Here is a 13,090-nt window from a genome sequence, read left to right as displayed (position 1 = left end):
CGCAAGGATGTTTATTCAGACTCGTTTACTTTTAGGAAAGACTCCATGGATCACGTGATGGTGTTCTTCAGTGATTACGTTGACTTTGTAAAGGTATGTCTTTGATAGCACAGCTTATTATAATTCACAAGTGGATGCGCCACTACAGGCCTCCAGTGGCAGTTGAGGGAAAGGGGAGGGGTGGTGAGATTATAGCCTCCACTTTCTATTTTAGTTTTAGATAAAAAGAAAAAATATTGGGGGGGGGGGGGAGGTGTTGTGGATCAACATTTCTAAAGGCGAATAATCTTTGTGGGTTTTGGTATTCTTCCTTAAAATAAATATAAACCTTCCATGGACTTATGAGAAGCTTCATTGCGTTTGAAAACCATTTCGTCATTTAGACTCCAGGGTAGGGGAGTATAGTGGTGTTTCCCCTCTCAAACTTTGAAACTCCTCATTTTACCCTCTTAAAAAGGGGGGGGGGGCGAAAGTGACACTTTTTGAAACCAAAACTAAAAGTCAAAGGAACTCAACTAAAAAAAGAGTTACAGGTCTGAGATTTTGCATGGCAGTTGCTTTATAGGGGTACAATATGGAACTGTGAAGAAACAGCGGCAAAACCGCCGAAAACCGCCGAGAAAAGGCAAAAAATATTTCGGCGGGAAACGGCGGTTTTCGGCGGTTGCGCCGCCGTTTCTTCACAGTTCCATAATGTACCCCTATAAAGCAACTGCCATGCAAAATCTCAGACCTGTAACTCTTTTTTTAGTTGAGCTCCTTTGTTGACTTTTAGTTTTGGTTTCAAAAAGTGTCACTTTCGCCCCCCCCCCCCTTTTATAGTCAAAGACATAAAAACCCCTCAATTCATTGAAACCCTTAATATTACCTCTCTCAAAAAGCTTGGGCGTCATTGACTAGAAGATTTCTGAAAAATATACTTTTTTTTATTTTTAGGCCCGAAACTGGTTTAAATCTAGCAACAAGGACTACGGGGAACTCTGTGAATATACTCCATACTTCAAAGTTAAAAAGGTATTATTCAGATTTCGGATCTAGAGCAGTCAACGGTAAAATGTTCCTGGTAACGATAATCTCTAAAAAATCTATGAAATTTATAGGCTGTCAACGGCCAAACAGCGAAGCTTATAAATTATGCTTGCACAAAATTTTCATCGACAAAAAAAAAGGCCTTCAATTGATCTGGAATTGTTATTACTGAATAATGCACAGTTATCTCTCAGTGCACATAAATGCGCAAAAAAATTCTTCAGTGAAGATTTTCCTGTGCATCATTGGATCTTGGTTATTGTTGATTATTTGTAGGCCTTCTAAGCCGTTTAACACGTTATGAGGGCATTATATGTACGTTAAGCCGTTAAGCAGCTTGAAGCCCTTAAAGTTCATAGATTTTTGTAGATAATCGATGCTAGGAACATTTAACCGTGAACTGAACTAGATTCCATATTTTTATTAGTAAAGCTACTCTGCAAATAAGATCTACTTAAATATGAAAATACTTTTGATTGTAGAAAATATCTTTAATTGTAAGTATTTTGTGTTAAAACCAAAAAGTAGAACCGTACCTCTCTTTCCTTCCCATTAATACCTATTCCATTCATTCTCATGTTATTTATGCGTTGAATCGTTTTACTGATACTGTAATTTGACTAGGCAAGGCATAGCCAACCTATGTAAATTGTAAGTATTTTGTGTTAAAACCAAAAAGTAGAACCGTACCTCTCTTTCCTTCCCATAAATATTCCATTCTCATGTTATTTATGCGTTGAATCGTTATACTGATACCGTAATTTGGCCAGGCATAGCCAACCTATGTAAATTGTCGTTTTTATTAATTTGACATTTTTTTGGGCTCGGAAATTTAAAAATATCTTTTTCATTAAGTTCTTTATGCTGATCCAGATATTTATTTTATCTATCTATTATTATCTATCCACATCTACTATTCATCTATTTCAAATTGAGTTCTCAGCCATCCTGAAAAATCATGCAGAGCATCGTATTACAGACAATTTCCCACGAATTCTAAAATAAAAGTCATAGAATTATTACCAGTTTTGATCTTATAATTTTTCATTTTAATATACGCTGAAAGCTGTCTATTATACAATGCGATTAAATCTATTTATCTATTTAGAATCGAGATGAATTTTATCACAATAATCTTCGCTTTCTTCTGTACACGGAGCGTGCGCATTTTTTCAGAAGATATACCATCAAGGGAATAAGACATCTAATTTTTTATCAGGTATCCGAGTATTAGTTTAATTTATAAAAGGAAAACTTTTCTAAAATTAATTTCGCTCCGTCCGTAACGTATATCTCTTTTTGTTAATTTAGATTTCGATTTCAATTGAGCTAAGGTGCTGTTCAATAATCGTAGCAACTCTATATTCGTTGCCAGTACGTCCATATAAAACATGCTGATTTTCTACAACTTTTGGTATGATATAATTACCCTATTTATCTGATTTTTGGAATAATGAACTTTAAAGTCAGCTATTTGCCAAACTGCTGAACGTACATGTCATGCCCGCCCGTACATCGTTTTAAGCGCCATAGGAATGCCAATAAATAATCTAGATTACCTAAGGTCCTATAATGCATATAGAAAGATTGACTGAAGAAAACACGCGTAAAACACATTTATGTTGCGCTGCGAGATAACTGTGCATTTTTGAGTAAGGTTATTCCCAGAAATATATATTAAGCCTTTTCTCGGTTAAATCTTAGCCGTTTGGTCGTTAACAGCATTTAAATTTCATCGATCTCAAGAACATTTTTCATTTTTGAATTTTTCAGATGCCCCTGAACCCCCATTTTTTCTCTGAGATTTGCAACCTTCAGCAGGATGAGTTCCAGAACGCCAGGGGAGGATACAAGTGTAATATGAGTTGTACAGTCCTATATACTAAGGTAATCGCTGAACCGATATGGTTCTCCTTACAGTGTATCTTCTTATAGGTCCTGGGAAGTTTTTTTAAAAAATATTTTGGTGGAGGGTACAACAACCCTCCCATGAGAAATGAACATGGTGGGGGAAGTCGACATCCTTCTTCCCCCACCTCATATGCCCGTAGAGGCCTTTAAAGACATAGCCGCTAATGTAGTTATATTTTAGTACGACGCCTGCCGACTGATCAACACAGTTGGAACAGAGAAGGCGGGCATGATGATCAAGGCAGACAATGAGAAACATGTTTTTTCATCAATGAAATAATAGAAATGTACCTTTTTCAATATTGTTAAGAATCTTAATGTCATATTTCTTAGTAGGCTACCGTTGACCACCCGTTAATTCTCTCCTCCCCCTTTTTTAAATACCTAAAATGAGCCTAAATATATAGGGATCGCCCCGATCTCGGTTTTGAGGTGAAGTCGGTATTTCTTTGACCACCTTCATTAAATGACATTTTTCTCAATGTTCTAATCGACTGACAGAAAAAAACATAAAATCAAAATTTGTTCCTTATTAAATTGCCTACAAAAAAGTATAAAATGAAATTTTTGTGAGATGAATTTTTAGGGTACTTATTGGGTCTTAAAGTCAGACGACAAAAAATTTTGTTTCGATTTTTTTGCTTCGGTCGGAAAAACGGTAAGTTGGACAAAAACTGGTAAGAGCTAGAGCTTAGACGTCTTCAGGAGACTTATTAAGAATCTAATAGGCTATCCATTTCCGTTTAAAACTTTAAAAAAGCTTGTATAGTTTTTTCTTAAATCGACTAAAAGTGAAGCGGGGCGAATTCGGTTTTTTCACTTTTTATACTAACTTTTTCAATTTTATATAAAAAAGTGAAATTTTCGAGAAAAAAAGTCAAATTTCTCGTACTTAAAAAAAAATTATTTTTTTTGTAGAAAAAATTGTCCGATCTTCATATTTTTTTTGTGAATGCTCTTTATTACATTTAGCAACTTTAACCTTTAGGGCATGCTGTAATTAAATCAATATGTCATAGGTTTTTTGAAGCTGGAAAATCGACCACAGATTTTGCCAAACTTTTCTCTTTTTTTCAACTTGATTTTTTAAGGAAATTTTGCTAATAGAACTAATTTTTTTTTTGGCCAAATCTATTCAAAATTGCCTGAATTTTAAGGATCAGGCCTTTAAAGTCATAAAAAGTTATTTTTTCTAGTAGTATTTTTATGTTTTTTATCAAAAAAATTTTCGAAAAAAAAGCCAAATTTCGCGTACTTCGGAAAAATTAATTTTTTTTGGTAGAAAAAATTGACCTATCTTAATAAAATTTTTTGTGCATACTCTTTATTACATTTAGCAACTTTTACCTTTTGGGCATGCTGTAATAAAATCAATACGTCATCGATTTTTCGAAGCTTGAAAATGCCCTACCGACTTCGCCTCAAGGCGGGGCGAAGTCGGTGCCGTTTTAGAGATCAATTTTGACAAACTTCCCAAAGTCCTAGGTTTACGTCCTTTTAGGACCTGATCGACTTTTCCGAGATCTTTCTACTGGTCTTGGTCCCATTTAAAAAAAATATTTTTAACGATTTGCAGGTTCAAAAAACCGAAAAAAACACCGAGTTCGCCCCGCTTTACCCTACCTATTACCTATTTTAAATAAATGTTTAAAGAGAGGTGGTTAAAAGAAGTTTAATGGTTATTTACTTGTACATTTTCCATTAATCTATAGCAAAAAACTTTCTAGTCTTTACTGTCAATATTTTTTATATTTCTTAATTAATTTGTTATTAGAAATATTGTCAAAAACATTTATTTCTTTGACATCTTATTTAGGACAAAATATACAAGATAAGTTGTAAGTAAAATTTTAAAATACATTAAGAAATACATAAATATTAATTAACTATGTATAAATGAATAATTTTTTTGAAAAAGTAAATGCAAAACGTTGATAATATTTTGTATTTGAAATGGGAGCACCTTAATGAGCAGGTAGGGGGAAACATTGGACTCTTAATAGCACTAGGCTCCAAAGTTTTATGCCTTATCACGTTCTGAAATTCGTTGGCTTTCAAAACTTGGTACTTTTTATCAAAGAGGTAGTTTCACGAAATGTATTTGAACTTAATTTAGTGAACCGCATATTTTATCCTGGTTAAATGGTTAAACTACATTTATATGGCATATATTTGAAAGAATTTCAATTTTCTACTACGTAGTTTTTAAAATATCAAGACTTGAAAATCGTCTTTTTAAATTGCATATATCACAAAAAGACAATTTTCAAGTCTTGATATTTTAAAAACTACGTGGTAGAAAATTGAATTTATTTCATTAAATATATGATATATAAATGTAGTTTAACCCATTAACTAGGAAAAAATATGCGGTTCACTAAATTAAGTTGAAATGCATTTCGTGAAACTACCCCTTTTAATTATTTGGTACACACCAGTAGAACCAAACTTTTTCACCAATGTTTTAAGTCGATAGAAGGGGTAGTTTTCTTCATCACCACTTGGGTGTCTGTATTAAATTGTCCATTATCATATCCCTTAAGATCCATGGATTATTAGCAGGGATCCTACGGGATATGACAATAGATGATAAATCTATATACTTCACAAATACATGATGATTACAAAATTACCCCACCTGCAGATCAAAGTTTGGACACTACTTGATTACTACCAACTAATCACAATTCAATAAAAAGATACCCAAAGTTTTAGTCTTTTAGAGCAAGTTTATAAAACTTTGGGTACCAGTGCTATTTACAGTCCAATGTCCTCTCTTTCCCTGGTTATGGTTCTCTAATTCCAGTATAAAGAAATCTCCTATAATGTTATATAAACCCTCAAGTCTTTCATGCATTTTTTTGTTATACTACATTGTTATTTTTTTACAGAACTTATATCTTACTATCTATCTTGCTATCTAACTATCTATCTATCAAAATGTCGGGAGGACAGCCACCCAATGAGAATCCACGACAGCCCAAAGATTTACAGGTAAAAATATTTTCTTTTACAGGGGGGGTGTACTGTATAATTAAGATATTTAGACGGCTGTAAAAGTAGAAGTAATTCTCAATTAAGAGTTCCAATTCAAGCGTAAGCCACTCCCAAGCCTCAACCCCCCCCCCCAAAAAAAAAAAAAAAAAAAAAAATATAGCCCCAGCTGAAAGTACTAGGTATAGTATTCACATCCTTTATTGTAATTTTATTAGGTAAATAGAACCCAGTGATTTTAAGGTATAAGACAATGGACGAAAGTTTGATATTCATGCTCAATGATGACATCTAAACATTACAATGATGATAAACAAAACGATTTAGGTATATTATTAGCTTGAAGTACCCACTAATACAAGAATTCATTTAAGTACCCAAGGTTCTTAGAAATTGTTTTTAGGGCCTGTTAAAATTTTGTCTGGAAGCAACGAAGGAGGAGGACGCCCCGGCCATTCCGGACAACCCTGAGGGGGTCCTGGAGTCCATGGACCCACAGAGGAGGCAGTGGCTAGAGGTAAGGGGATAATTGCGTGTCCATCTGGCTGTCTACCTGCCAGTATGTCCAGGGTTGGCAAAATAACCAGGTTTTTTTTTCAAAAAAGAACAAACCACTTTGTTTTTTGTATTTTGGTTAAAACCGGTTTTTTGGTCTGTCAGTCTATTTATCTGTCAGTCTGTCCATCTATCTATCTATCTGGTTTTAGAATGCTCTGCAGGGGATGCGTGTAGATGTTATAGAACAACTTCTATATATATCTATCTATTTGTCTGTCTATCTATCTATCTATTTGTCTGTCTATCTATCTTGTTTAAGATGTCTTAATTGAAGGGGATGAGTGTTGATGTTATAGAACAACTCAGTCTGTCTGTCCTTCTGTCTGTCTGTCTATTTGTCAGTCTATCTATGTATCTATCTATCTTGTTATAGGATGCCTTGAAGGGAATAAGTGTTGATGTTACAGAACAACTAGTCTGTCTGTCTGTCTGTCTGTCTATCTATCTATCTATCTATCTTGTTTTAGGATGCCCTGAAGGGGATGAGTGTAGATGTTATAGAACAACTTGGAAATGGAATAAAAAATCTGATGGATGATACTGTAGATCTTGATGCTAAAGTAAGAGTAATAGAAGATTAAGATCCGATGGAAAGGTTTATCAAATTTTATCACTTTTTAAATGGTAACGATTATAGTGTGCTTCACTTTCTTAATCCCCATCCAAAGTTTGGAATCGATAGGATAATTCTGGCATGCCTAAAATAAAGAGCCAACCTTGACGTATTGACGGAGCTACGGATCCTATTTATAGAAAAACGTCACTTTTAAAAGGTGTTATGTTAGCGCTACTTACTGAATTAATTAACTTTTTGATTACCTTAGGAAGTAACATTTGACTACTTGGATCTTACACCAGATTATCATGTACTACCTGTATAGTAAACAACACTGAAATGATATATTTTTTAAAGAAAATATATCGAAAAATATCACACTTGATTTACAAAATTCACGATAATATAATTTTGTTAATTTTTTTGCTCATAATATAAAGATTTTACCCACTGTGTATTGGAGAAAGATAGTCGAAAGTCAGTCGACCTGACTTTTATTAAACATTAAAAAGGCATTTATTTCAATGATAGGTATATCTAGTTAATTTCTGAAATCATGCGATTTTACTAAAAGCAAGAACTACTTTTTGGTCTTTCAAAAGTTCCAATTTTATTTTAGGGAGGCCAGGTAGAATCTTCTACCCGGATTCTACACTTTATCTTCTTGGCCCCCTCCCTTCTAACTGGCTGAATTAACTGACCAATAAGTGATTCCCATGATAGCAACCTAAATTGACGACAATATTCTAGGAAGAAACTCTGGACTGCCTGGAGGACTGGCTGGGAAACATTGACATGGCCATTAATTTTCACAAAATCGGCGGCTTCGCCGCCCTCACAAAATGCCTGCTATCACAACACCCTTCGTTAAGGTATATTTGCGCCATTTTTTTGTCGTTAAGGTCAGTGATCTAAAGGGATAAGACTATAGTTGATAAATTGATGTACATCTCCATTGACATGATAATTAAATCCATAAATTCACTCATTTTGTAGATTAAAATTTGTGATAGTAACGTTTAAAAAATAAGTTAACCAACCAATCAAAAATCACTAAAGTCCCCAAAGTTGTTAAGCCAACAAATATTAAAATGCTATTATAAAAAATTGGGGACTAGTGTAATAAACAGCATATTGTCCCATTGCATAAGGTACTCTATAATTTACTCTGTCTGTCTGTCCGGCCGTCAGTCATTAATGCTCTTTCATTAAGTTATTTTAGAATCGTCATTTTTAGTATTGTTGAAGCTACTCTATAGTTCACTTTGTCTGTCTGTCAGTCAGTCTGTAATGCTATTGTGAGATTTATATCATTTTCTTACCCTTTAGTCAAGATAGACAGCTGATTTTTTTTGTCAAGATTCCCTGTACCAAGGGGGGGGGGGGGAGTTTTGACACATTTGCGTAAACAGTGAGTATGCGCTTTATCTTTGGACTGAAAAGTAAAAATTAAAAAAAAAATTTTTTTTTGAAGAGTTAGAAGTTAGAAACAAAATATGCATCTTTTTTAATGTTATTTACATATTTGAAGAAATTTTTTTTTACCTGTACAGAGAGGACCTGGAGGCCTGGAGCTCCGGAACCTGGAGGCCTATCCAAAAAATCTTAAATCTGGGGGAAATTCATCATATAAGAATGATTTTATCCCTAATAACCTATCCTCTCAGTCCAAAGATAAAGCCTATACCCACTGTTTACGCAAATGTGTCAGAACTTCCCCCCCCCCCTTTAGCATCAAGTATGTCATTTACTTTGTCCGTCGGTCTATCAGTCATGCTACAAAATATAAATGTTAAAAGATTTGAAAATATGTGAGAAAGGTTTTGTGATTCTTGATTTTAACTGATGCTATTTAAATCTTCTCCATGATTTTTGGACTTCGTTACTTTAAGATGTTGTCATCCTTGTTATTTATTTATTTTTTAGAACAGGAGCCGCTCATTTGATAGCAGAGGTTGGGCAAAACAATGAATATTGCCAGGATAGATTTATACAGGTATTATCATTGATACAAAAGAAATAGGATGTCTGTGTGTTTGTACATCTCTAATGATACACAAAATTATCCCTTTTATAGATTACAATTAGTGGTTGAAACGTGTGTACACTCAAATTTATTATTAAACCAATCTAAATTCAATAAAAATTCTCAAAGTTTTTAAGCCTACTAATGAAAAATAATATTGAAACTTTGGGGACTAGTGTAATAAACAGCCCAATGTCCCCTCCCTCCCTAAACAAATCTATTTTCAGGAAGGTTTCCTCCAACTTCTAGTAGACCAATTGGACCATGACCAGGATGAGGCTTGCAGAGTCAAAGCTTTGTATTCAATCTCCTGTTTGTGTAGAGACTATAATCCAGGTTCTTTTTTTTCAAGTAGCGAAGCTACTTTGTAATTAGGATCTTTACGTCTGTCCGGGTTTAAATTTTGCTTGTTAGAAATATCTTATCCAATTAAAACTTTGCAAGGTGATTCCTGTAATAGTAAAGTACGACTCAGAAAGTGTAGCATCTCTATAATCGAAACCAGAATATACGTTTATTTAAAACTTTTGTTTTTTACCTTGTACGTTATTTTTTTTAATGATTTAATTATTCTTGTCTGATAAATTGGAACTATGGGTACATTCACTTTCCAAAGATAAATCACCCCCAGACAAAAATTACCTTCCTCAAACAAACAAAAAAACTAGAATTGGAATTGGGAATATCGAATCTATTTAGGTCGTGATGCCTTTACAAAGATGGATGGATGGAGTGTTGTAGTCAGGGCAATACTTTCAGATGTTCTAAAATTAAGAACCAAGGTAGATAAACAAATAGATAGATAGACAGACAGGCAGGCAGACTGACAGACAGACAGACAAAGATGGATGGATGGAGTGTTGTGCTGTCAGGGCAATTATTTCTGATGTCCCTAAATTATTTTATAAAGAACATCCGCAGGTCAGTCGATGAATTGATGTACAACTCCAATGATGATACACAAAATTACCCCTTATGTAGATTACAATTAGAAGCGACGTCGGACACTTATCAACCAGGCATATTTCAATAATAGTCCCCAAAGTTGTTATGTTAAGCATTAATATTATAAAACTTTGCGGACTAGTGTATTAAATAGCTCAATGTCCCTTTATATGAACCCAATTATGATAAACAAATTATTTAGGGTTGTTACTTTCTGGGAGTGGCGTGTACAGAGAATAGTGATACTATTACAGATCTAGCCAAGATGGGGCTGGTTCAACAATTAGTTTCTATACTACAGGTTAGATAGATAGATAGACAGATAGATATATAGATAGACATACAGTGTACAGAGAATAGTGATACAATTACAGATCTAGCCAAGATGGGGCTGGTTCAACAATTAGTTTCTATACTACAGGTTAGATGGATAGATAAGACAGATAGTCATATAGACAGATAGATAGACAGTTATACAGACAGATAGATAGACAGTTATACAGACAGATAGATAGACAGTTATACAGACAGATAGATAGACAGTTATACAGACAGATAGATAGACAGATATACAGTTAAAAAGTCAGTCAGTTAGATATATAGACAGACAGGCAGAGAGACAGATAGACAGACAGACAACCTGTTAGACAGTTAGATATTTGGACAGATAGACAGTTAAGACAGTTAGACCGTTAGACAGATGTACATGTATTTAAAGACAGAAAAAAATTTATTATTTTTAGGAACCGCTAGATCTCTCCCATGAGCACGTATTAAGTTTACTGGTCACTCTCATCCAGTTTTCAGACACTAGCAGGGCAGAAGCCATGGAGCCAGCATTAGGTAGGTTATATCCAGTTCTCAGATACTAGCAGTACAGAAGCCATGGAATCAGAATTTGGTAGATTGTAGCGAAGCTATTCTATAATTTTCTTTGTCCGTCAGTCTGTCGTGGGGAAATATGATTTTCTCAGCTGATATTCAAGATAGACAGCTGTTAGTTTGAAGGTTCCCCATTCCAATAAGCATCCAGTATGTAATTTACTTTGTCCGTCGGTGTGTTAGTCAAGCTACAAAATATAAATCCTTATACTAAAGTAACAGGATGTTTGTCTGTTTGTGTATGTGTGTCTGTACCGAAGGATCTCGCTAACCGCTGAACCGATCGGGTTCTCCTTAACAGAGTAGCTTCTCATAGGTCCCGGGAAAGTTTATAACTATTTTCTTGGAAGTTGGACACCCCCAACCCCCCCAAAAATGAAAAATACCCCCCCCCCCCTAAAAAAAATTGAAATTTTTTTTAAAATAAAATTAAAAATGATGGAGGGGGCACCACCCCTCTCCAAAAAAAAATTCCACCTCAAAATATTTTTTTTAACTTTTTCTTTTAAAATCTAAAATAAGAAATTGGGTTATCAAATTCGATTCCCCCCTCCTCAAGTGCCCCTAGAGGCCTCTAGGTGCGTAGCCGCTAGTATTAAATATAATATAAGTGTAACAAGATCGCCCCAACCGCTTAGCCGATATGGTTCGTCTTTATAGTGTAGCTTCTCATGTAGGTACTGGGAAGGTTTATAGCTATTTCAAGGGGAAGGGTACCACTAACTTCTAAAAATATTACCCCCATCCCCCCACCTAAAAAAAAAAATGAAAGTATGGTGGTGTGTAGACTTTAGCACCCTCACCCTTCTCTAGGGGGCGTCACCGCTGGTTACTTTGCATAACAGTATAATATAATTATCCTATTCAAAGGGGGAGGCCTTTTTCGGCGGGAGCGGCGGTTCCGCCGGTGTTTCTTCACAATTCCATATTGTTCTCCACAAAAGCAATTGCCGTGCCGAATTTTATAGCTATAACTTTTTTATTAGCTGAGATTATGCGCGTTTTACTTTTGGTTTCAAAAAGTGGCACATCCGCCTCCCCCCTTTGATGTTGTCATCGTTGTTCTTTTTGTATAGGTTTAGAAGGAGTTTTAAAAAGTCGGCTTTCCGAAGGAAAAGGAAAAGAAGAGTATATGGAAAGTGTTATTCATTTGACTAATCTGTTAAAATTATGCTCCAAGGAATAGTTTCATTTTAATTAAGATGAACAGAGAGATAGATAGACAGACAGATAGATAGATAGATAGATAGATAGATATATATGGAGAGTGTTATTCATATGACTAATCTGTTAAAATTATGCTCCAAAGAATATTTTCACTTTAATTAAGATGCACAGACAGACAGACAGACAGACAGACAGACAGACAGACAGACAGACAGACAGACAGACAGACAGACAGACAGACAGACAGACAGATAGATAGATAGATAGATAGATAGACAGATAGACAGATAGACAGATAGACAGATAGACAGATAGACAGATAGACAGATAGACAGATAGACAGATAGACAGATAGACAGATAGACAGATAAACAGATAAACAGAAAGACAGATACATATAGACATATAGACAGACAGACAGACATATTTACTCAGAGAGTTGGGGGACATTGGACTGTTAACTACACTAGTACCCAAACTTTATTATAACATGTTCATAATCGTTGGCTTCAAAACTTTGGGTACTTTAAATTGGATTTGATCTTCAAAAGAGACAATTTTGTTTATAATCGTTGGGGATGTACATAAATTTATCGTCCATGGTCTTATCCCTTAAGATCCATGGATAAATATTCTCGCAGAAATTTGTTATAAAACTGGAACTAATGACTCAGGAAGAGGAACAAGCGGACAGATAATTATCCATTTTTCTCGTATTCATTCGAATCCGGTGGATAGGAATCGGTTCTCATCCATACGAAAAAACTATGTCTAGCATCGTATTATATCCAGCTTTCTACGAATATAGAAATGTACAATCATATGATTAAAACCAGTTTTTTTAGCCCGTGCCTCGGCACCTCGGGGCTAAAAAAACTAGTTTTAATCTTATAATTGTACATTCTATATCCGCGGAAAGCTGTTTATAATACGATGCGAGAAATAAATATTATTAACCATTGTCCTATCATCTCAATAAATAATTGTACTCTGTGATCTTAAATAAATTTTTTATGTTAGCA

The 13,090-nt window shown here is 34.6% G+C and overlaps 2 protein-coding genes across 5 annotated transcripts in view; both read left to right on the top strand.

The window, feature by feature from the left end:
- LOC145329344 (U3 small nucleolar RNA-associated protein 25 homolog) overlaps nucleotides 1-5,833 on the top strand; it is a 22,435-nt gene extending 16,602 nt beyond the window's left edge. The window contains exons 19-23 of the mRNA XM_080173405.1: nucleotides 36-93; nucleotides 937-1,014; nucleotides 2,138-2,248; nucleotides 2,803-2,916; nucleotides 3,122-5,833. Coding sequence (XP_080029531.1) covers nucleotides 36-93; nucleotides 937-1,014; nucleotides 2,138-2,248; nucleotides 2,803-2,916; nucleotides 3,122-3,220 — 460 coding nt within the window. The 3' untranslated portion in view covers nucleotides 3,221-5,833. The remainder of the gene's footprint in view (nucleotides 1-35; nucleotides 94-936; nucleotides 1,015-2,137; nucleotides 2,249-2,802; nucleotides 2,917-3,121) is intronic.
- LOC145329345 (hsp70-binding protein 1) lies at nucleotides 5,827-13,090 on the top strand. Of its 4 annotated transcripts, none has more exons than XR_013882873.1 (12): nucleotides 5,827-5,934; nucleotides 6,338-6,451; nucleotides 6,960-7,052; nucleotides 7,799-7,920; nucleotides 8,975-9,044; nucleotides 9,302-9,410; nucleotides 9,774-9,856; nucleotides 10,222-10,320; nucleotides 10,763-10,862; nucleotides 11,978-12,084; nucleotides 12,746-12,847; nucleotides 13,009-13,090. XR_013882873.1 is itself a non-coding variant. In XM_080173406.1 (11 exons), exons 1-11 carry the CDS (start codon nucleotides 5,881-5,883, stop codon nucleotides 12,764-12,766), a joined length of 972 nt encoding a protein of 323 aa, XP_080029532.1. In that variant the 5' UTR covers nucleotides 5,827-5,880; the 3' UTR covers nucleotides 12,767-13,090. The 4 variants fall into 4 exon arrangements, 1 of the variants encoding a protein (XP_080029532.1); XR_013882872.1 differs by having other exon boundaries at nucleotides 12,988-13,090; XR_013882871.1 differs by having other exon boundaries at nucleotides 12,746-12,880; nucleotides 12,988-13,090.

Source organism: Acartia tonsa, chromosome 10 (genome assembly GCF_053477335.1).
Source record: "Acartia tonsa isolate MP-2025a chromosome 10, ASM5347733v1, whole genome shotgun sequence".
NCBI lineage: Eukaryota > Metazoa > Arthropoda > Copepoda > Calanoida > Acartiidae > Acartia > Acartia tonsa.
Note: the sequence above shows the minus strand (reverse complement) of the source record. Positions and strands in the feature narration are given on the sequence as shown.